Raw genomic sequence first — 21,749 nt, 5'->3', positions numbered from 1 at the left:
TTATTGCTGTTTGTCATGACCAAACACTTTTTTAAATATATTTTCTAAAAATCTATATAAATATCACAACTTCTTGAAATTGTTAGCTATGACATTTGGAATTGTAAACAAAATTGTGCATTGGTTTTCTATTATTACTATATTAATAATATTGGTTATTCTAATAATATCAGTGCATTTTACTTCTAATATTGGCCAATAATGCATTTCTCCTATTGCAGGGGGAGAGATATAAACATATAATCTTTTCCTTTCATTATTGCTGTTTGTTGTATATAATAACACCCACACGTAGTACATTACAGCTACCATTGCAGTTATCCTATTGCACTGCAGTATCATTTGACTGCTAATATTGCATTTCTCAACCATCAGTACCCTTTCTTTTTTCCAATATCACTTTGGTCGTGGGCTGTATGACAGGGGAATTTCTAGTATAATATACACACGTGAATAGCTAGCACAAACAATGTATCCGTCATACTTGTTAGTCACAATTAAATTTTCTGTATTCAACTATGTTAGTAAAAATTTTACTAGAAGCCTGTTTACTGACCTGGTCGGGCTCAGAGAGCAACTTGGCAAGGCACTGGAAGAGCGAGGTGATACGGTCATGTGGTGGAGTGGAAAGCAGGAGGTTCATGTTGTCGCTGTGGGCACACAGCTTACACATCACCTCCATAACTAGATTACGGATGCAAAGAGAGTGGTTGCCAGGCAGCGGGTCTCTTGCGTAGGCAGCATTCGTAGTAGCCCAAAACAAGAGGCTATCCAGAAGAGGAAAGCATATCTGCAATAATACCAACTCTTTTAAGAGCATGAATAGAAAACTGCAGATGCGTAGATCACTAAAGTAAGGGGATAAGGCTTCACCAAATGCCAATTAAAATCAAGCTGACAAGGAAATTATAATCCTGGTTGTCAATATTGGACTACCAGGACCACCACCCAGTCGAGTCCTGGTCTTGACTAGACCAATGGTATGTGTCTAGCATTGGTCTTAATGGTTTATAAAATCACTTTCGCCACAATTGTTGAATGACCAACGATAACTGGACACCGGTAACCAAAACTCGTACAAAATCATAGTTCAAGGAAGTAAAGAAGCGATAAGCAAGTCGGCCGGTGTAGAAAGCTAACCTCGTGTGGCACACCGATTAGCTGGATGTAGCCAGCTATGTTGCTAAGAGTGACCAGGCTGTGCTCACGTAGCGCTTCCAGAGTCGACCACCACCAATGCCTGTGTGTCTCTTCTTCCTCTACCCAAGTTTTGACTTTGAGCAGCCGACCAAGAACGTAGAGGAGGCTGGTGGTTTCAGCCATCACCTAGAAACACCGTATCAGAAGTAATCAGTATGAAAGACTCTAAGTAAGAATAGAGAGCAGAACAAGCTAGCAAGATACAACCTCTAACATTCATCAATAAATTATGGCCAAGAAGGTCATCAACTGGTACAAATCTGAGTGAGCCACTAACTAGAAAAACTGGGATGTGAAACTTGTTGATGAAGAGAACTTCAATTTGTCTTCTCTTGTTTTCATTAGCTCATTTTTATTGCCATGAAATGGTCATTATTTTCACTCATGCTTTCAGCAACTAGAAATTCAACCTTCCAATCATAACTACAAATGAAAAGGCTACCCTACGATCTGAGAGTAGTGGCATACAGCTTTTCTTTCAGTCACATGACATCGCCATTTGTGGTTCATCCATTCTGACACGAATCAGATATCTGGTGTGTGTTAAAAGCAATCCCAAATTTTTCCTAACGTATCTGCTCAGTGGTGCAACCAACCTAGGACACCCAGCATTCCATGTAACAAGCTAATTACCTTCCTAAAGGCATGTCTATGAAAATGACAAAAGCCAGAAGTAAACCTACAGTCACAAAGGATTTAAACCAAATACCAATTATATGGTAATGTCAGCAATGTCGGTCATGGTTATTATCCACCAATGAGTTTTATTTCTATTTAATAGTAACATAGTCAGCTCTGACTCACTGAGTCAGCAAATCATAAACCACAGGGATTGTTTCTGGTGACCGGCAGTAAGAGTTCCAAGCGGGTACTAAACTGCCTGGGCCAGTGCCAAACATGCGGCATCGGGAGGCATCAGCTCGCATATAGAAATACCTTATGATGAGTAAACAGCTTCAGCTTCCTTCATCAACCACCTACCTTTTCATTGCTTGGAATAAAAGAAAATCCTCGCAAGATATTGGCCAAAGCCAAGCAATGTGTAGATAATTCCTCTAGCCTCATATCAACTTGACTCTCAAGGGGTGGTTCATCTCTCACTATTGGTTCAATATCTATAGTTTCACTAAACCTGTAATAAGAAAGGTCAATGCACAAGGACAGCTTTTAAGATTTTCTCATCTTTTTTCTATATATGGAAGTTGAAAATTTTTACTGCACCAGATTTTATGGAATCATTGCTTATGATTTACCACTAAAGGAAATGAATAGGCAGAAAATTCAATATAATTAAGAATCAATTTCAGTAGAGTTGTAAGCTTTCCATCAATATTCTACTAGCATTTAATCATCAATATACAGCTAGTGACTATTAAAGATAAACTTACAAAGTTTTAGTAGATTTTATCAGAAAGTATCAGTATTTTTCTATCATTCGTGATTGTTTTTGGTGTTTGAGGTAATCTGATTGCCAGGATGTTTCTAGATTAAAATTGTCAAAAGTTGATCACGGTTCAAATTTTCAGCAGAAAAATACGTGTGAAATGGTGTCACTAGTTGCTATAGTTGATATCAGCTATTGTGTTCAAGTTGCAACGTTACGAGGCTCTTTTCTGTCAGTCTTTTTGCAACTATAGATGACATAATCACACTTTCGCTTCATCTGAGTGGTTGAATCGCCATCATGTTTTGTAGATTTTAATCTTGAAAAATCCTGCCAATCAGATCACCCCAAATTTCAAAAGTAATCACAAATTACAGAAAAATACTGAACCGATACTTTCTGATAAAATCTACCAACAGTCTGTCTAAGTTCATCTATAATTCTCAAAGTAGCGGGTAACTATTAATAAGCTTTACCCCACAAACTGCAGATGCTATCAAGTTTAAAGACATCCTTCAAACAGTGAAGGAAGGTATCATACACTCCAAACGCACTTACAGACCAAAATACAGCCACCTATGTTTCAAATCCAAATAAAATACAATCCATTGGAAATTGTCAGCGTACCTGATTTTCTATACTAAATCAGATACAGGAACTCAGCTTTAGTCATGTAGTCAGAACCGGCATAGACATCAAACAATCCTAATGAACTATTGGTGAGTTGCCATTAAAAGTTGTAATGCTGATAAGTTTCAAACTACTGATTAAAGCCCAACTAGACAAAAACACTTGTGATTGCAATGCAGCTGTGCAAAAATGGACACATAGTTCATTTTTAAAAAGATGGTTTTATGTTTACGCATATTCCAAGAGCCACTTGAGGACTGAAGCTTTTCAAAGGATTTAGCAATAGTAACACATACAACTTTTTCACTTGGAAAAGGATGGTATTCGGTTGAGCTAATTGGTATTGCCACTGCATGTTGAGGAGTTATCAGCCACTACTTTTACTCTCTTAGGAGACAACTCTCAAACAATGAAAGTTATCCTTTCAGGATTGTTTACTAATGAAAGAATACATTCTGTACCAATGCACAAAAGCAAAAGGCGAGAAAGTTATGCTCAGCGCTAATAACTTGTCCATATGCAGTAGTTTTGGAGTGGCTTATCACTGTCTTTGGCTGTGAAAATTTTTGCCCACATGATAGCTAAAAAGCTGCTTCACTTTCAAGTTCGGCGTTTGATCTTGTTTCACAATGACATAACAAATGTATGCAAACTTTGTACAAATTCTTTTCCCAAGGAAAAATATTATATTACATATCTAATACGAAGTGTCCCGAGGGAAGCAGACACTAGTACAACTTTTTAAAACAATACTACTGGGCAACTACAAAGACAATTCTAACAATATTCAACTCTAATGAGGTCAAAATGCAATAAAAACAAACTCAACAAGCGACTTGAAACTTTATCCCTTGAGCATGTATAATATAGTGGTGACAATTTCATTTCAAACATCTGCCATGGAACAGATGTAAACATGCTTGAGAGATACTGTAGCTTAATGATGAACTTTCACGACAATTTCAAAAAACATTATTTTCCTATTATTTGCGATTGTTTTTTATGCTTGAGGTGATCTGACTGTCAGGATGTTTCAAGATTACATAAAATCGCCAAAACTTGATCGCGGTTAAAATGCTCAGAAGAGCAATACATGCAAAATGACATGACTAGTTGTTATCATTGCTATAACTGATATCGGCTATTGCATGCAAATTGCAGCGTTATGTATCTCTATTCTAACCGTCTTTTTGCGACTATAGATGTCATGTCATAATCACACTTTCGCTTGATCGAAGCATTTTAATCTTGAAACATCTCGGCAGTCAGATCACCTCAAACATCACAATCACAAATGATAGAAAAATACTGATATTTTCTGATAAAATCTATTACAATATTGTGTAAGTTCATCCTTAAAATTAGGTGACTATGTTTGAATTGTAGTAAAAATTTTCGAGACTACTCCAAACAGTCGGTCATCGGACTGCGGATTTAAACCCTTTTTACTCGATACAGTTTCTCGTGCTTCAAAAGATGAAAGTGATTCCACATCATCACAACTTTGCTATTAGAAGTAAATGCTGATTCACAACGCTACGTATCCAGCGGCAAAGTGATAATTGCAGACGTTCACATACAATACATAAAACTGCAAATTAGAAATATAAACTCACCTTCTTTTCCGAGAGTGACTGAGCTTCTCCTCGAGAGTTTTGAGGTCCTCGGCACTTTCGTTCATCTTTTTGTCTATGCGACTTTGTAAAGCTACCCGGTCAGTTTGATCGGCCTCATCTGGCAGCTTTGCCTTCGGGTCGAGAGAAGCGCAACCATTACAAGCAGAATATTCCTCCTTAACTCCTAAACTACTTGATGCTATGTTTGTCCTGTGTTCTTCCTCATTGGGATGATTAATTGTTGGAGAGTTATGGTTCTTGTCTCGTGCAATACTGCATGCAAAATGTTTTGTGTACAACCTGCGATCATCACCTGACTCGTGTGTGGCGACGTAACAGTGGTTGACCCTTTGGCTCGTGTAAGGTTTCTGGCTGTACATGGAAGGTGTTGGGATAAGCTGCTCATTTTTGGGCTCTGAATCTGTTATCACTTTCAAACCATTTCTAGCGAACCATGAGTAGTTGGTCCCATCTAATACAACGGACGGTGGCTCAGGTACCTCTGTTTCTTGCGCTTTCTCTGAAGGACTAGTTGCTTCTACATTGCTGTTGCCTGTTAAGTCGGCCAATTCCGCAAACAGCTGCGCCAGCGATTGTCTAAAAACCAGGAAAACAATTGTACTATCAATTGTAGCATATTTACTAAGAAAACCACAAACCAGATGTGAACAAGAGAACACGAGTCAGCCTGTTAATGCTTTAACCCTAAGAGTATGAAACTTCCAATCGTACTCGTAACTGTAGTAAACAGTTTCAACATATATAACTGGCTGAGATATAATAAATTGAAACAGTCCTAACAGAACATTCATAAGATTTATTCTAGAATGTTTGGAACACTGAGCACGACTGGTTAGCATGCTTCAAAACTACGAGCCTTTTGTCTTTATTTTCAAGAAAGGTTAGCAGCAGATATAGTGCACTCGAAGCATTGAGTGTAACACCCACGGAACATGCAAGCGTTGCCATTTTTTAGGCAATCACCGGAATGAAGATTCACTAAAACTAATATTAACTTCATAATGGCATCGCTGGAAAGCATAATTACCACGCAATCCACACAATGCACATAATGTTATTCAACTAAGTCTGTTGAATTCAGTAAAAATACAATTAGAATGTTTAACCACAGCAACAACATCAGATGAATGGTATATGTATGCAATAGATGTTTGTAGTTTTTGCAAACTAATACGAACTGTTTCGTTGAAACAGTTGTCACAAAGCTATAAGCAACTTGCACTGTCAGACAACAGAAACAAACAGGAAACACCAGCCACATCAATTAAAGTGCCAATAGACATACACAAACATTAGACTTCTTACTTATAATGAGCAATGACTGCGTCAAAAAGCGCAGGAACCTTCCCGAGGCTGAAAGCGAGGCTTGTACTTTCATCCTGCAGGTAGATTGTGATGGAGTCGAGAGCCCAAACTGACTCGCACAGTAAGCCAGAGCGTAGGCACATTATCAACCTTGCGGTGTCCACTTTACCTAGGTAAAAGCAAACCATGTACTCATGTACGTTGATACATCATAAGAATATAGAATATATTATTCTAACATCTATTCGAACAATCCGACTCCAACTACGGTTAGAAACTACAGAGAGCGAGAATACTTGCCCGTATTATCAGGTAGAAAACTATTATTATACAAGTAAATCGTTTATACTAGTAAAAAAGGAAACTCACGAGATAGAGCATTTAGCTTACCTATGTGTTTACTGTGTAACAGTCGGCGTGGCATCTTGTTAATCTGTGTGGCTTCCACACTACCAGGTGGAAAGACAACTTCCTTTTTAGGAGCCGCTGGCTGCCTCGGCATTGACAACTGCCTTCGTGACATAGATTCCATTGCCGGACTTCCGGAGTAACCGGGAGGAGGCATCGGTGGTCGCTGTCTCCAATGTTGTCCATGAACTCCACGGGCCTCTGTAGCGAGCAGTATGCATGATAAATATTAATGAACAATGCAGGCACATTCCAGACCAGGACTGGAAGAGGCAACCTGTACCAAAATTTTGCCAAATGAATGAACGAAATGGTCTCAAGTTCAAGGCTTACAAGACGAACAATGACTAGAAAATCTCAAGATTAAGCTGAAGTACACCGGAGAAAGATTACAAATATTTATGGACGTTGGTGTTGTGAAAAAATATATATGGAACAAGAATGGAAGCATCCCTCAAGCGTGATTGGCTTATTAACTATTCACGCAGTCATGATGAGCTTCCACTTTCCATTTCATTATTTAACATCTGATAATTAACCTTGAAGCTACGCAAGGCTATGCGGTTTCGTGTATCTAAATATCACGTCTCAAAAAATCATGCCACAATTCTATGCTTGTAGTGGGAGTGAAATAATTTGACTAGCTTTTGCAGTTAACGAAACTTCTCCCTTTGTGTCCAGTGTGCTTCAGCCTATACTGTTAGTAGGTGGGGTGGGGATCATTGGTGCAAGGTCAAGGTTACTGTACGACTACAAATGCCAAGCTCAGCCGGTGTCACACAAATTGCTGGTCACAACCTTCATTGAGAAGTCTACCAAAAGGATCGGCCAGCTCGGTTATACAAATGGCGCGAAAAAATTCAATTCTTTTAAATGGGCACTCGCTATACTCCAATTTTACATCTTCAATCTGTACTCTGTTATACATAGCTCCCTTCAGAACATGAATTAACGTACCTAGACACCACCAACAGTTTATATTCCTGGTCTACTTACCGTGCTAAATGACAGTAATAAATCCAAGAAATTCAGGCTCTTATGATTTAAACAAAACATGAAGTTTTTTCTTTAAAAGAATGTCGAGACATCTAGTTATCAAATGAAGATGATTTCCAATAACTAGCTTAAAGATACAGAAATTTTATTGTGCATGCAACGAGGATCTTGAGATGACCAATCAAAGGATCGAAGTGATGAAACATCCTGATTTGTCATTATACTCGATGTTGTTACTTATTGATGAAGATATGGAGTAATAAAATCATTTTTCTTATTCATGGTTCAGCAGTTCTTCTTGTGACCCAAAAGCAAAAGTATGATCGAGCTTGAGACTATGATAAAGATAAAGCTAGATTGACTGCGTGTCAGCTGTATACAAAGAGATGAATATCTAGCGAGTGTATCATCGCTACTTACAAATCAAAGACTAAACTCTAAATCTCTAGCCATGCTATAAAAATAATGCCAGCGGGACCACTCATATCTCCCCAAGAAGTGCTAGACTAAAGGATGGAGAAAGCAGGCTAAAACACCACCGTGTCACAGAAAGAAATAATCAGAAAGCCACACAACCGAGATAAAACCAAAGTGACGTTAGGAAAAGTGGCATGGCAGAGCAGTCGGCCATGCCAGTCAATTAGAGTCCACGCAAGGGCCAATCATCTATGAGCACTCGGGCGAGCTAGAGAGACAACATTGACACCAGGAGGCAGGTGTTACCATTCTGACTGCCCAGCCGCAAATGCTCTGCAAATGGCATTCTAGGTGGCGGCATCTCCAAGACTGACAAGAGGGATGTGCCGCTGCTGTACATCAGCGAATCAGTTAAGGATAGAGCGCTATCCAATCCTAAATGATACAGAACTTGCGACAAACATTGAGGCAGCAGATTCGTTAAAGACAGCATAAAAAGGCTCAATTAGTCGAGTGAGGAGCATACAAGTACGAATGAGGCAGTCCAAGACTGACCTGGTGTTGAGTTAGAGTTGGACAGCATCGCACTCAGGGCTCCGCGAGTTTGCGTCTGAAAGCCGCGGTGAGAATAGCGAGCCATGGGTGTTGCCGGGCTTGCATGCGTCATATTGTGGTTGGCAGTGGCTGAGATCTGTGATTGGTTGGCACCGGCAATTGAGCTTGAAGGAAATGCGGATGGGCCGGCTCCGCCCGCCATGTTAGGCTGGCTACCCATGCTAGGGAATCCGCCGGTATTGGTTGAGCTGGGAGGCCCTAATCCTGATTGGTTATTCGGATAACTGCCAACAACAGATACAAATATAAAGAAGCTGAAAAACTGTCCACAAAATATGTAACTTCACAAAAACTTTTTTCTCATGAGTGAAGGTGTGAAAATCCATGACATCCCTACTGGTCTGCCAGAATATTATTTTACATGACTCAGCGTTGCTCTATATATAACAAGGGCACAACTCCAATATCAAGGGCACAACTCCAATATCAAGGGCATAACTCCAATATCAAGGGCACAACTCCAATATTAAGAGCAAAATCCATATCAAGATCTTTCTTTTCCTAGCCATTTGTATAAGAAAGATTAATAAAATATTGTAAATAACAATTACTCAGGTTAATCAAAACAAAAAATGCTGCCATTGTGATTAAACTTGTTAAAACGTTGATAATATTTTTCCTTTAAATTTTTTTGGGAAAATCCACCTTTGATGACAACCCTGAAAGCATACCTTTCGCCTACGTATGATGTGCAGTAGTTGTCAGCATAACAGTTGAATCATAAAAATTAAAGGAAATTTCACTGAAGCAGCTCCTAGGATGTTTAGATTTCAAAAACAAAGGGTTTAGATAAGATTTATTCCTAGGCAAGACGAAAGTGACCATATTATTTCAGAAAGTGAAACCTGCTGCAAAGCTAGACACACATTAACAGCTTCATGAGTAGCAACTATGGTTCACTGAATGACCTATTCCAGAAAAGACTGGAGTAGAAAAATAAAATAGCGAGTGGTTTTAATGTTCAACAGTAAAAATGATGTTCCAGCCTAAGTCATGCTATATAGCAATTTTAGATAACGTTTAGCTGAAAATACACAGAAGAGATAGTGTTGGAAGGAGCCCTTTAGTTAGGAGGCGACAGAACGCTTTGCTTAGTCGAGCATTGACACGAGTGTCACTCTATTTGGAACTCTCTGGGACAGCAGCAAACCAAGGATATCACGCATGTCTTCAGATGTGTTCAAAGTTAGGTAGATTTGAATAGCGACTAGATGGTCTATCACAAGCCTTAAGTTAAAATTTGCAAAAGTGAAGGACATTTATAGTCGAAGTTCTTATACATTCAACTTCAGTCTTTGAAAACTGTTTCAATCACTCTAAACGAAACGGGTATAGTTGACTCATCAAGTGCTATGTTGGAGTTGTCAAATCATTTGACTAGATGATGGGTTTTTGTATCTTGAAATTCTTGAAACCAGCGACAGTACAAAGATAACATATAAAGATAATGACTTAAGGATGCTTAATGCTTCCTTAAGGATGAACCTGCATAAAGCTTTAGCAGATTTTATCAGAAAGTGTCGGTATTTTTCTATCATTTGTGATTGTTTTTTATGTTTGAGGTGATCTGACTGCCAGTATGTTTCAAGATTAAAATTTACAAAATTTGACTGTGATAAAAACGCTGAGAACCAGATCCGAAAATGCCATTATGACTTCCATAGTTGCAAAGAACACCGGAATAGAGCCGCAAAAATGCTTCAACTTGAACGCAACAGCTGATATCAACTATAGCAATGAGTGGCGTAATTTTTCCCGTATTTTTCTTCTAAGCATTATAATCACGATCAAGTTTTATCGATTTTAATCTTGAAACATCCTGGTAGTCAGATCACCTCAAACATCAGAAGCAATCACAAATAATAGAAAAACATATATACTCTCTATACTATATTAATAAAATCTACTAAAATTTTGAGTGAAATATATAGAGAAAGCCGTGGTATAGAGAAAGCAGATAATAGGTGTTAATTTATAGCAGTTCCAGCAAAAGCTTATGGCTGCTGATTATAGCGTCTGGTAAGAGATATTCTTAGAGAATGAGCTGAAGTTATTCAGCACTGTTGAGTGCAGATTCGCACAGCTTGCTTTAATCTCTCACAGCAAATGGTGCAATCTCAATGCAGATATTTCTAACCAACAACTAGATGACGACACCCGACTACCAATATGATAAAGAACCTACAATGATTAATAAATGGTTTTAAAAACTATTACATTTGGGAGAACCGGTAGCAGTACAATAGAAAACATAGAGAATTTCTGTTTCCTGACCAACTTGGGTAGAGATCATGTAAAAATCTACTGAAAGTTGAAAATGTTGCTGAAATATTAAAATATTACAAAATGACGGGATTTAAACTCATGAGAATTACGGCAGCGAACGAGGAGTCTAGCTTGATTCTCATTTGTATTTTTCTATCAAAACAGATGCGAACTCCGTTAAATACAGGGCTGGGCTGCCAGGAAGGTCAAATTTCATGAAGTCAGTTAAACCTACCAGTTTCTATTCAATTTTCTATTTCAATTTGAATAAATACTGTTTTCTCCAAACAACAGTTGCTGCTTAAGAATTCTATTAATGCTCATATCGTGTAGAAGAAAAGGGTCACAATTGAGCACAGCCTCAACCCAGAAATAGCAAAACGTGTGGCTAAAATTATCTTAGGTTTAATGGTCGTGAGTGAGCTTTTAAAGTTCATCTATTAATGTGAAGCCCTGAAAAATTTCATTAGAAACCATTTATTGTACCAAAATTGTGGCACAAAGAAGCTGTCAATCACTTTAGCTTCACTTGGAGGAATTTGGCAAGAATTGACAGCAATTTCAGCCCATCACTCTCTTTTCCCAATAACGATTTCATTGAGGTATAAATAAATCTTTATTTTTAGGCTGCCTAGAACAAATACTAAACGAATTGTAAGTAAGATGAAATGACACAATGCTGACCAAAGTACAGTCGCAGTGAGACACATATCATGACTTCAAATTCGCAGGCAATAGATTTAAATGTCAACTAACTAGCCCTTACTTGCTAGGTTCCCTGTACACGGGAGGATATCCTGATTGGTGTGGCTGGGGCATCCGCATCTGAGAGCCAGTTGGGCCGGCAGGCTGTTGTGGACCAGATGGTTGCGGCTGATGAAATGGAGGTCGTTGTGCACCAGGTGGCGGCATTCTAGATCCATAGTAGGGATGCCGAGGCTGGTAGCCAGGAGCACTGTAGTAATCGTAATACCACGGTAAAAACTGTTGAGATCTGTCGCACATCATGTGAAATATTTCAATGGGAATATCAGAATGCTGAGCATTGCAACAAAGACTAAAGCATTGAATAGCAGTTCGCAAGTACAAACGCAGCGTACTGCGCAACGAAATTCAACTGCGCTCTCTATTTTTTAAACTTTGGAGGAATGTAACGCATGTATTGAAATGTTCTGTAACGTTCAAAGGTAAGATTTTTTACATACAAAAAACTTTTGTGAGCAATCTTGAATGTGTTTATTGAGCAGTCAACTTGTATTGTAAGAAATACAAAAATATAAACTAATGCCATCCAATTTTTGTGTAAGTTTTGCTAAGTACCGCGCGAGTCAGAAAACAGGTAATTACTTATGTTGATGATGTTATAACCAATTCAGATTAAGATTTTCGTGAATATACAGATAATTAAAATAGCAAAAGCGTCTCTGATAGTGGTGAGAGTGATAATTTTGTAAGAGTAAGGGAACATTGTGGAGGATCGTTTTAGCTTCGTAGCCATCGCTTCAAATATCTTAATCATCGCACAAAGTATAGATACATTGAATTTTTTGCATAGCAGATGCATGCAATTTGCATGCAATGTTGGCAAAGTAAAATATGTTACAAAAACGTTCTAGAAAGAGTTTGAAATTGAAAAAATATTGTATACATATCATGAAGCAATATCGGCAATATTCGGTAAAATGGCTGGCACTTGGCCGATAGCCGAATTTGTACATGGTTGGCAGTGAAAGGGTTAAGGCAACAATCTCAAAAAAATTTATTTTTTAATATGTGCCCATTATACTTTTGAATTGCTTCAAGCTAAATGCATATATAAATTTATTGTGTAACAACTAGACAAATAGCACTTCAAGTAACTTTGGAGTTGTACACTCGGTTTTATTCTTTATGAATACAAACAAAACTTTTCATCCGTATCCGCACCATAGAAAAGTGCACTTTCATGCAATCGACATCAAATCTTCTGTTGCTTATGAAAAAAAAATGTTTTAAACTTATGAAAGCCATTTTACCGGAGGTAAACTCTATTTTTACAGTAGTAACAACAGAGCAGTTTGTACAGTACCTGAACTAGCTAGAGAATAGCTTGAAAACTGTGCAACAGTTATAGCTGAGTAATACATTTGATTGGAGGTAGCAGCCACGATTGTAAAAAATATATTGTGTTTGCTACAATATATTAACATATTACATTTATTATATACATCATCTAAAACTGTAATTAAACTGCTCAGTAGAGTAACTCTTGTGTAAACCTAAACATAAAAAAGTGAGAACTGTTGTATAACTAGTGCAAGACTACCATAACATAGTTTGTACCAACAACGGTTGGTACAAACTACTATAGTGCAAATGCTTTGCTTAGCTTTCAACGAGTATAAAAACGCTAGTATCCTCACCATATATCCGCACAAATAAAATATGCCAACTACTCGAAATAATATGTACTAAATTAGTAACATAGCAACTACAATACCATCAACCAGGGTTGGGAAAATTCATGATTTTTTTTAAATTGGATTTTTTTATTTACATCGGATTTTTTTTATTTAAATCAGATTTTTTTTGAAAACATCTATTTACTATTATTAGCTTTTTTCATAACCTATGAATGCTAATATGCTTTTTTATGCTAATATAATATTATTTCATTGAAGTGTAGCACATGAAAAAATTAGTAACATTACAAAACGACTTTGCATCCCTTTAATTTATTAAATGTTGTTTTTATTGTAATTTTGACCAAGTTGTGCAGTTTAAATTCACACTACACCCCCTATAAGTCCCACTTTTTGGTCAGCCTTTGAGATGGAAAAGTTCTGAAAAAAAAATAAGACATGATATTTTAGGATGATTTAAATCAGTCTTTGACATGAAAAAATCAAAAAAATCCTCAAAAAAAATTTTTAAGATGATTTAAATCATTTGATGTTAATCGGCCAATCCTGCCATCAACACTCACTTGAAAGATAATTGCAATGCTTACATTTGATAATTTGCCACAATGTGAGAATAACTAAAGTATGCAATAATAATTGAGTTTATTATAAAGTATTATTACTATTAGATTTACGGTATCTATGAAGAGAAAATGTAATTCAATACTCAGTTTTTTTTAAAGAAATTAAAAAGATTTTATCTGCTCAGAATGATTGTCCAATTAACTATATTTTTTTACACATTGGGTAAGTTTACGGAGAAGTTCCTAAACATAATCTAGTCATTAATCCGTGCTTAAGTTGAGTTAACAACAATCATTACAGATTAGTGGTAGCAGCGATAACACCTAATAGACAGTGAATATACCTGCTTACAACGGTTATAGCTTTATAAACTGCCTTTATTTGAAACATAAACTCGAATTAACGGATGCCAAAACAATCGTTTGTGCTAAAAGTATTTTACAAGTCCAACAGGTTCGCTGTAAACTATTTAAATAATCTAATTATTCATCACGCTGAAACCGCTAGCTCGTAGTGTTGCTTGTAACGTGGTCGGTTGCATCAACGCGGTGAAGGGTGTGTAACCTGCAGCGGTTTAAGGAGGCAAATGACAAGGGTTTAGGCTATTCATGTGAGCAGAACTTTGAAAATTTACCTCATTTGATGCTGACTACTATATTGACCACCAGGCATCTGCTGATGGTACGGGTCAGAACCGGGGTCTGTCTGTGAAGGACCTTGCTCCTCTGACCCTAAGGAACTTGGCTGGTGTGGAGGCATCGGGTGGTGCCCATTTGGTAACCCTGGAGGTGGAGCTCCAGGCATGTTATTATAGTTCATATAGCCGTGCTGCGAGAAATACAAGACTGTGTCAGCAGCCAACAAGCATTATCGAATGGCATACCTGAATAGACTTGAGAAATAATGAATACCTGCTGATGCGGTGGCAGATTTGGATCATGATGATATTGTCCCGGTCTCATAGGCCCACCAGCCATGTGTGCTGGGTGCACCTGGGATGACGGGCCACTCGGTCCCACAGGGTACTCCGGGTAAGCCCTTAGGTGGGCATCTTGAGAGTTCCCAGAACCAGCTGTAGGAATACAAAAGCATGCATACACATTACCATCAACACGTAATGAATTTCTTTGAAAGAGTTGTCTGCTCTATTCTATCACCATTTAGAATTTGGCTGTAAATCCTAATTTCTCTGGTCAATGTCTATTGACTGAGTGCTCATGCTAGTGACAAATCAGTATGGTTAACTCTTTCGCTATGGAAAGCTTTTTACAGTGTGCCCTCGGGTTACGATGACCCTGTAATACGATCTTTTCGCCCTGCGATGTAGAACAAGCATATTTTTCGCCATCTCCATATGAAATATTTTTCACCATACGAAATATTTTTCACCATACGAAATATTTTTCACCATACGAAATATTTTTCACCATACGAAATATTTTTCACCATACGAAATATTTTTCACCATACGAAATATTTTTCATCATATAAAATCAACAGAAATTTATCTTAAAATTCAAATTTAACAGTCGGTGTGCTGATTACGTCGGAATAAAAAATATGCCGATATGATTTGCACCAAAATCCCTCGAACAATGAATAAAAGAGAGACGATGCTCGATCTAGCTTAGTTTAGAGTTATTAGTTAATGTGAAAACAAGAACGGAAACAGAGAGGTGATAAAATTTTAGTGATGAAAATGTTGAAGTTCAGTAAAATAGTTAAAAATACATACTAAAACTTAGCTTAAAGTATGTGCTTTTAGTTAGCTAAGCTCAATTAAGTTAAATTCAACGTTTATGTTATTACGCCTGCCTCGAAGGTAGGAACTCCCACGGTACATACTGCGCATAGTACATGGTAATGTTGCATTTTATTGCATATCATAACCACTAAATACACTAAAGTTACTGTAGGTAACTATAGTTACTAAGGTTACAATATTATTTTATTACTAATTTTTAATATGTACAGCATGTATATAAAATATATATATATTATATATAAATTATTATTATAAATATTATATTATTATAAATATATATATTATTTAATATGTACAGTAAATGAATGAAATTTTAAAGATTTTTACCAGGGTGGCGTTGCATTAGATATTACTATGGGTTTCTATACACAGCACTCTACGAAATCTTCGCCTTACGATGCCAAAACTGGTACAAATTAAAACCGCATGACGAGGGTCCACTGTATAACAGCTGACCTTAGTACCTATACAAAAACATGCATCACGGATCACCGAGTTAATAGGTCTACCCAAAATTTTCCTACGATACATTTAAGATATTGGATTATCACTTAGCCAAAAATTAACTAACTAGTAAGTTTTCTTAATGCACAGCACAATATCGCGGCTTCCAATTTTTTTAATTTTCAGTTTTTGATGGATGAAAAGAAAAATTGTAAACAGTGACCTAAACATATTTTGGCTAGCGCAATTTTTCAACATGGGACCCCAGATATTTCTGATAAATATATTATATATACAATATATTTATATAATATATAACTGTATTTTTGATATTAGAGAGTGGGGGCGATGTTTCAATCAAACTGTGAAATTGATAGTATTTTCTTTTGCAGCCAGTTTTTCTAAACTAACAAAAACATTGAAAAAGGGCTTTTGTTTGGCAAATGTATCAATTCTTGTGCAGAATTTTCTGCTGATTCCATAAGCTTTAGATTAAAGCTCTGTGGCAGTAAGTCCAGCTTTTAGAGCAACAATAGTGAGTATACATCAGCAAAAAAAATTTTTTAGCATGAATTAATTCCGTCAGAGCGAACAGAAAATTCCATAGCGAAAGAGTTAATAGTGAAGCGCAACCCAAAACCTTCCGATTCATTTTTCGAGGGCTTCAACTCTATTCAATATAGGAGAAGCTTATAATGGGTCAGAAGCAATAATGCACGAGTTACTTAAAAGTTCAAAAACAAATTCAATCACACTAACAATCAGCAAAATAATTTCAGCGTTTGCTTATTGTGCTATGCTTATTGTGTTATGTAGACTTTCTTCTATAGAGATATCGATACTGTATATAGATTCATAGAAATTTATTGAATCTGATTTTGCAAACTTTTTCCGATATCAAAAATTTTCCTCTTTAAATATAAACTAAAGAGTGAATTTATTGTCAACAGCTGTTGTAGATGCGTCAGCTGATATCTACATTACTTAATCCGATTGATCAGATTGAGGTAGCAATACCGAAGGAGTCAAGGTTTATACATACGCCACTACATTTATAAAAACAAAGGATCACATGAAGATGTGATGACTTAATGTTGATGATACATTCAGCGAACATAGTTCGAGGCCGACACTGAGCGCAATTTCCTTCTACAATTTATGCGATAAAAATTGGGAGTTGCGAGCCTCCCATGTGCAACCTTATATATCTATACCAATATGAGAACAGTTCAGCGGCTCAACTGCATATTGTGTACCAACTCCTACCTGGTGAAGGCGCATTTCTGGTACGTTCCTTCTTTGTCTCAACCGAGTTGATGATGGATTGTGGATCTGCCCCACCCATCTCAAACTTACACTCGTAGTTGAGAAGAAATTTCATATAAGCTTTTTTGAGTGTGTAAGCAGCATTGGCAGCCGTAGATACTGCAACAGCCGAACCAACCGGCTTCCACAACTTTTTCTTGCATACCTAATAACAAGAGAGAATGTAGCAGTAATTTTCCATGCTCTACTCTATAGAACCAGATCACAAGCACTAACATTAGTGTCTCCAGATAGCAGTATATAACAGGTTTAATGCGAGTGTTTCTCGTGTAATTGTAAAAATGATGAACTCAAATCTGTCAGTCTCGCATTGCATTAGTTTGACACATCTCTCAAACCTCGACAGCATTTCAGGAGCTTACACAGTCAGTGCTGACTTTAGAGAAGGGCAGGTGGACTATACCTGTACGAAACCTCCTTTCTCCTTGACTAGAGTGAACACCTTATACAGGTCAAGGGGATTCTTGCCGATGCTTGGGTTGCTCGAGAGTGGTTTGCTGGTCTCAAGGTAAAAAGCACACAAGTGTTCAAAGAACTGGCGTCTCTGTGGAGCTTCCTCAGGCGGACCCATGTCCACCTGCTTGTTCACTATGTCCATGCTTGTACCATGTACTGTGTTTGGACCAGGTGCTTTCTGAAAGGTTGATAGTGAGATAGCTTCAAGAGTAGGAGAAAAATGATGCATCGAGAAACCACCAATCGGTAGCTGTGCAGGCTACTTATTCAGATTGTAGTAAACAAATGGATAAATCACCAATCATTAAGGTCAAATGGCAGGTTTTACAATGCAAGTTCTTGTCACCACTTCACTAATATCTGCCCATCAATTCCTTCTACATCAGGCTTTGCTTTGTGAAACATTACAATAGCGAGTTATTAGCAGACTATTAAACACCTGCGACTTGTGGCTGCCAGCATCGGAAGATTTTCTAGAGGAAGGTCGACGGTTGCTTTCTGCGCTGTGTGGAGATGCTGCCGCTGACGGAGACTGAGTGGAAGAGAGAGGAGACGAGACGGGTCCCTTATCATTCTTCAATGGGTACATGGGACCTGAAAAGGGAGACAGTTGGTGAGTGCTGCCAACACTCGAGGTGAGTGCGAGTCAAGTCAACAATGCGATGAAAAGGTATTTCCCAGTCACGCAATCAACTGGGATTATGATGGGCGTGCATTGTTATTACTAGCACCAAGGATCATTGCGAGGTCAACTAAGCATTATAACGCTTACTGATAGAGTGCCAGATCAATAGTGGGTGGTTATTAAAAATATTACTGCATAAGTCAAAACAGTTCTATTTATAGAATGCAACAACTAATAGCAAGAAAAGTTACGTGATGCCTGGACAATTATAGCGTTTTGGAGAAACCACATCTGCCATTGCCTAGAGTCATGTGACAGTCAAGTGGCTTCATACCAGCATGGGAACAGCGAGTATCACCAGATCACGGATAGCCATAAGCGATGTGCGATGAACTAGAGCATTCATTCTAACGATGCCAAGTACTAGTTACCCTTGACAAGTCTATCATCATCAGCTAACAATTCATCATGCTAACCAACTGTAACATTCCCACTAAACCCACTAAACTGTTTGTAAAAGCCTACTTTCCCCTCCTTTACTTTCGAGATAGAAAATGGTGAGGTATACACTAGAAGTTACTAGCTTCAAACAAAGGCCACCAAGCTCCTGCAAGTTTCTATAAGACTGCGTTACCAAAAGTTTACGCAAAGGAAAAGCCTATGAAGGTGGAATGCAAACTATTGCGGTGGATAGATCAAAGTTTTATAGACGGCTTACGGTAGCAGTTGTTATTCCAACTGCCATAGCATCCATCGCATCTATCATAGCCATGAAGGGCTTATTATGGCCTATGCATCCTATTCAATCTAGCCATGCCATTAGCCACTGCTACGGCCATACAGCGGCTATACAGCGTAGAACAGTAGGAGCCAACTAGCCTAGCACTCACTAGACTGGAGCATTGTACGCGGCTAATGCTCCAGTCTCTATCAGTAATACACTGCCCATTGCCACAACTTATCATTTCAATAGAACGCCTAATGTCAATAGCCTGGCTCGATAAGCCCGCCGCAGCCTATTGCAGGCCTCTAGACAGAGTGTCAGACCTAGGGACCTCAGACTAGTCAAAGGCAAAGTATTTGCTTACAGAGTACAGAGCAACGGCGAAGACTAACAACGCTAGAGCAAGCATTGTGGCCTTTGTATGAGGCACTCCACCGCTGGGTTTTGCTTATCCTAGCCTAAGTGTATATCGTGCGCACACAAAGCGGTAGTCATTAGCTCAGCCAATTGCAAGCCATGTGAATGAGCTACTTATTCAGACATAAATCAGCTTGCAGGTCTCCGTCGACCAGCCGTTCTTCAAGCCCGCATCTATACAGCCATTCAAGGCAAACAAAAGGCCATCTACCTCCTAATCGACTATCAGTTTTCTCTTCAGCTCTAGCGACAGAGACGTGACACAGTTTTCCCTACAACGACGTACCTGTATTGGGCATCCGAGGAAGATCTCCTGGCATGGGTGCTTGCTGCCAGGGCCCTGGTACAGGGGCAGTGTTGCCATACGCCATCTGGTGACTGTGACTGGACGGGTACTGAGAGGGGCCAGTTCCGGGCATGAACTGACCGGAAGGCTGGCCTGGTCCAGGCATCCTGTGTCCATAGGCAGGCATGCCGTTACCTAAAACAACAGTGTCCTAGACCTGTGATTAGTGCTAACTTGATATATAAAATCTATAAGAGCCCAGGGTGTCTGGAAGATGACATTTATAAAAATCCAAAGACAAGCACAGACAACACGTGACAAATTGTTTGTTGCTATACTACTGTGTGGGGGAATATGTAAGAATCGCGTAAGAAAATAATTTTTGAAGTTTTTTTTCAAATAAAGCAAATGCTAAAATAGCTAATAAAATACCGAAACTAACTTTGACAAAAAACCTAAAAGTTATACTTATTGGGTGCTAAAAGGGGATTGCATCTTGTTTAAAAAATGTAGAGGAGACGAACCCATAGAAGGCGCTGACGCATTGTTGGTCCCAGTGGGCATCATTCTCATCTGCTGAGGTGGCAGCATATGCTGCTGGCTGCCATGAGCTGCAGCCAACTGAGGATCAGCCTTTATGTGCGACTGAGATGAGTCTGACTGATTGACTGAACTGGCATGAGACGTGCTAGAGCTCGGAGCCATACTAGTTGATACAGACTCCTGTTTCCCGCCAGTCGGGTCTGTGCGGGGAGAAGCAACAGACTCGGGGTGGGGAGAAAGGCCGGGGCGTGGCGAGTTGAGCTGAGCACTTGTGGCAGGAGAAGGTGGCATGCTCCTCACTGAGGGACTCGGACACGGTGACAGAGCCTTTGGCTGGCCGGTTGAGCCGGCTGGAGAAGGAGGAACATTGGTCTGCTGACTAGCGGCTGGAGCACCTCTTAAAGGTGTGGCAGCGTGAGCGGGTTGAGGCTGGCTAAGAGATGCCCCAGGTGAATGCGGAATCGGTTTGTGGGGCCCGTTCACCTGGTGTTGGGAAGTCCCGGGTACTTGACTAAATCCAGGTTGGGCTGTCCTGTTTAATGGCTGACCAATCTGAAAACGAGACAAGTATATGAGGTCTACTTTACTAACATTTACATAAGTTTACAAACATAAGCGAAGTACTTTTACCAGCAGGATACAGCACCAGCAGATTGTTGCTTATACAAAAAACTAACCTGGTTGCTGGCATAGTTAGTGTAAGGAGACATTTGTACATTCCTATAAGGTTGACCGCTGTAATGGTACATTCCTGGATATGCCTGGCCCTGATTGGGAGGAGGCAGCATCTGGCCACCCTGTTCTCCTAGATGCGGCCCAGGAGTGCGTGGAGGGCCCATCATACGGTGGGTAGCTGCAAGAATCATTGTTTGGCCCTTGAGGCTCGTTGCTTAAGCGTATGCAAAGCTATTATAGAAGGTATCTATCCATATAACCATCTGCCCTGGGCACACAAGATCTCTCAACTGACAACCTGTATCCACTCAGTAGAAGAGCAACTATTCCTCGATCAATCCTGCATTCTAATCCAAAAGCTGGAGACACACATTTAGAAATGCAGAGGAAAAGGGAGCTGCTTAAAAAACCCACATTAATACCAGAGGAATTCCTACTGTGAGTAATTCACCCTAGTGCTGTGTTTACGCAATAATAGTCATACACCTATAATCATGATAGGGCTACAACGGACACCCTGACACACAGGCCAAACCGGCATGGCTGGATGCCATGTGCAATGCAAGGGCTGATCGATGAATCAATACAAAGATATGCCGCCCTAAGATAGCATCCTTCTCCAGAGATTACAGCAGTCACTTCCCAAGTGGCACATTCCTGGGGAA

General features: G+C 38.9%; 1 protein-coding gene across 1 annotated transcript in view; it reads right to left on the bottom strand.

Moving 5' to 3' along the window:
* The window catches only part of LOC137403522 (AT-rich interactive domain-containing protein 1B-like), a 30,083-nt gene that overhangs the window by 3,338 nt on the left and 4,996 nt on the right, over window positions 1-21,749 (bottom strand). The window contains exons 5-20 of the mRNA XM_068089460.1: window positions 21,087-21,262; window positions 20,391-20,961; window positions 19,867-20,061; window positions 18,254-18,408; window positions 17,762-17,992; window positions 17,299-17,503; window positions 14,735-14,895; window positions 14,458-14,651; window positions 11,624-11,812; window positions 8,533-8,816; window positions 6,547-6,765; window positions 6,157-6,325; window positions 4,831-5,427; window positions 2,182-2,332; window positions 1,141-1,326; window positions 557-790 (exon numbers count right to left, since the gene is read on the bottom strand). Of these exons, the coding sequence (XP_067945561.1) occupies window positions 557-790; window positions 1,141-1,326; window positions 2,182-2,332; window positions 4,831-5,427; window positions 6,157-6,325; window positions 6,547-6,765; window positions 8,533-8,816; window positions 11,624-11,812; window positions 14,458-14,651; window positions 14,735-14,895; window positions 17,299-17,503; window positions 17,762-17,992; window positions 18,254-18,408; window positions 19,867-20,061; window positions 20,391-20,961; window positions 21,087-21,262 (3,917 nt within the window). The remainder of the gene's footprint in view (window positions 1-556; window positions 791-1,140; window positions 1,327-2,181; window positions 2,333-4,830; window positions 5,428-6,156; window positions 6,326-6,546; window positions 6,766-8,532; window positions 8,817-11,623; window positions 11,813-14,457; window positions 14,652-14,734; window positions 14,896-17,298; window positions 17,504-17,761; window positions 17,993-18,253; window positions 18,409-19,866; window positions 20,062-20,390; window positions 20,962-21,086; window positions 21,263-21,749) is intronic.

This window comes from Watersipora subatra, chromosome 9 (assembly GCF_963576615.1).
Source record: "Watersipora subatra chromosome 9, tzWatSuba1.1, whole genome shotgun sequence".
NCBI classification, from domain to species: domain Eukaryota; kingdom Metazoa; phylum Bryozoa; class Gymnolaemata; order Cheilostomatida; family Watersiporidae; genus Watersipora; species Watersipora subatra.
Note: the sequence above shows the minus strand (reverse complement) of the source record. Positions and strands in the feature narration are given on the sequence as shown.